We start from the raw sequence: 1418 nt of genomic DNA, 5'->3' as shown, positions 1-1418 counted from the left end.
CAATTATCAAAAACTAATGTTAAATGCTTATGTTAAAAGGGAGTTTTTCCTCTCCACTGTCGCTACAAGCATGCTTAGTGTGAGGGATTGCTGAAGAGTCAATGAGTCGATGCAATCAGCTGGTTTTCCTTAGATAGAAAACTTTGAATCAATCTGACTGGATGATCTGGTTGATCTGGATCTATAAAATGTCCTGAGATGACATTGTTATAAAATAAACTGAATTTAATTGGGGTTAAAGTTAAGGTTCTGTATTCACTGCTAAAGGTTAAAGTTATTGTTCAGGTCATTTTCAACCCTTTCACTGGGAGTCATGGTATGGGCCTGACTACATACAGGAAGACAGTCTGTCTACCTGCCACGGTGTACGCCGCCGTCACCACTAACAATATTCCAGTAGACACATAGAGATTCCAGCCGAGTGACACCTGGATGAAGAGCGCCCCTGAAAAGATATCTGTCTGTGAAACACAGAAAAACAGCAGAATGTAGCACTTGACATAAGACTGGAAATCTAAGTACTGGTAAAAGAAAGATATTGGTCTTACCGATATTTTTGTAAAGATGTAAAGTATGAGGGATAAAACGGACATGTAAATGCGAATCCTGCGGCCTCCGAATCGTAAAGCGAGGTATTCAGGCATGGTGACCACACCAGCAGAGATGTAGACAGGGATAAAGATCCAACCCAGAGCCACCAGAACCCAGGCTGCCTGTCAACACAATATCATTTGTTATAGCTTTGTATAAAAAATAATGGAATTATATTTTTTCCTCCAAACAATCTACCCCAATTAAGCTAAAATTACAGTTAGTGGATCGCACTTTATATCTGGAATTTTTTCCTTTTACACGTGGCAGAGTGAGCCGGTACCGAACTCCAGCCGGGGACAGGGTTTTACTGATTGTAATGTTCTCTCTATGTGTTTTGCTCTATGTGTGAACACAGATAAACAGCCAGCCAAACTCCTTATTCAAGAGCCAGCAAGTGAGCGGCTTGCTCATTTATTATCTTCTTACACATTTAGTCAGCATGTCTGACTGCATTGCATTTGGTGTAAAACTAGAAAAGAAAGATACAAAAAATGTCTAAATAAACAGCCATGTAAATATCAGTATTAACGCATCAAAGCATAAGCAGCTTAATATTAACTCAACAGGTATTCTTACAGCAGGCTAGAAAAGTGGCAGATTAGCAAGTAAACACACAGACACACTGCTGTCGTACAGACCACAATATTATACTGTTGCTTTTATACACAAAATACCCATAAAAGATATCAACAAATCTTATCGAATCTGTAAACAATTAGTAACACTTACAACCGTTGCTTTCTAAGAGATAAGCTGCATTGTTGCGGCCCTGAGACCATGCATACACCTTTTTCCCCTGCTTACGTTTTTACTTCCTACCCCTT

General features: G+C 39.4%; 1 protein-coding gene across 1 annotated transcript in view; it reads right to left on the bottom strand.

Annotated features, from left to right (window-relative positions):
* slc5a9 (solute carrier family 5 (sodium/sugar cotransporter), member 9) overlaps nucleotides 1-1418 on the bottom strand; it is a 21263-nt gene that overhangs the window by 16960 nt on the left and 2885 nt on the right. The window contains exons 3-4 of the mRNA XM_015397540.1: nucleotides 549-713; nucleotides 356-461 (exon numbers count right to left, since the gene is read on the bottom strand). Of these exons, the coding sequence (XP_015253026.1) occupies nucleotides 356-461; nucleotides 549-713 (271 nt within the window). The remainder of the gene's footprint in view (nucleotides 1-355; nucleotides 462-548; nucleotides 714-1418) is intronic.

This window comes from Cyprinodon variegatus, unplaced genomic scaffold, assembly GCF_000732505.1.
Source record: "Cyprinodon variegatus isolate N-32 unplaced genomic scaffold, C_variegatus-1.0 Scaffold870, whole genome shotgun sequence".
In the NCBI taxonomy this organism is placed as follows: Eukaryota; Metazoa; Chordata; class Actinopteri; order Cyprinodontiformes; family Cyprinodontidae; genus Cyprinodon; species Cyprinodon variegatus.
The sequence above is the reverse complement of the archived record's forward strand: the minus strand, read 5'-3'. Positions and strand labels throughout refer to the sequence as shown.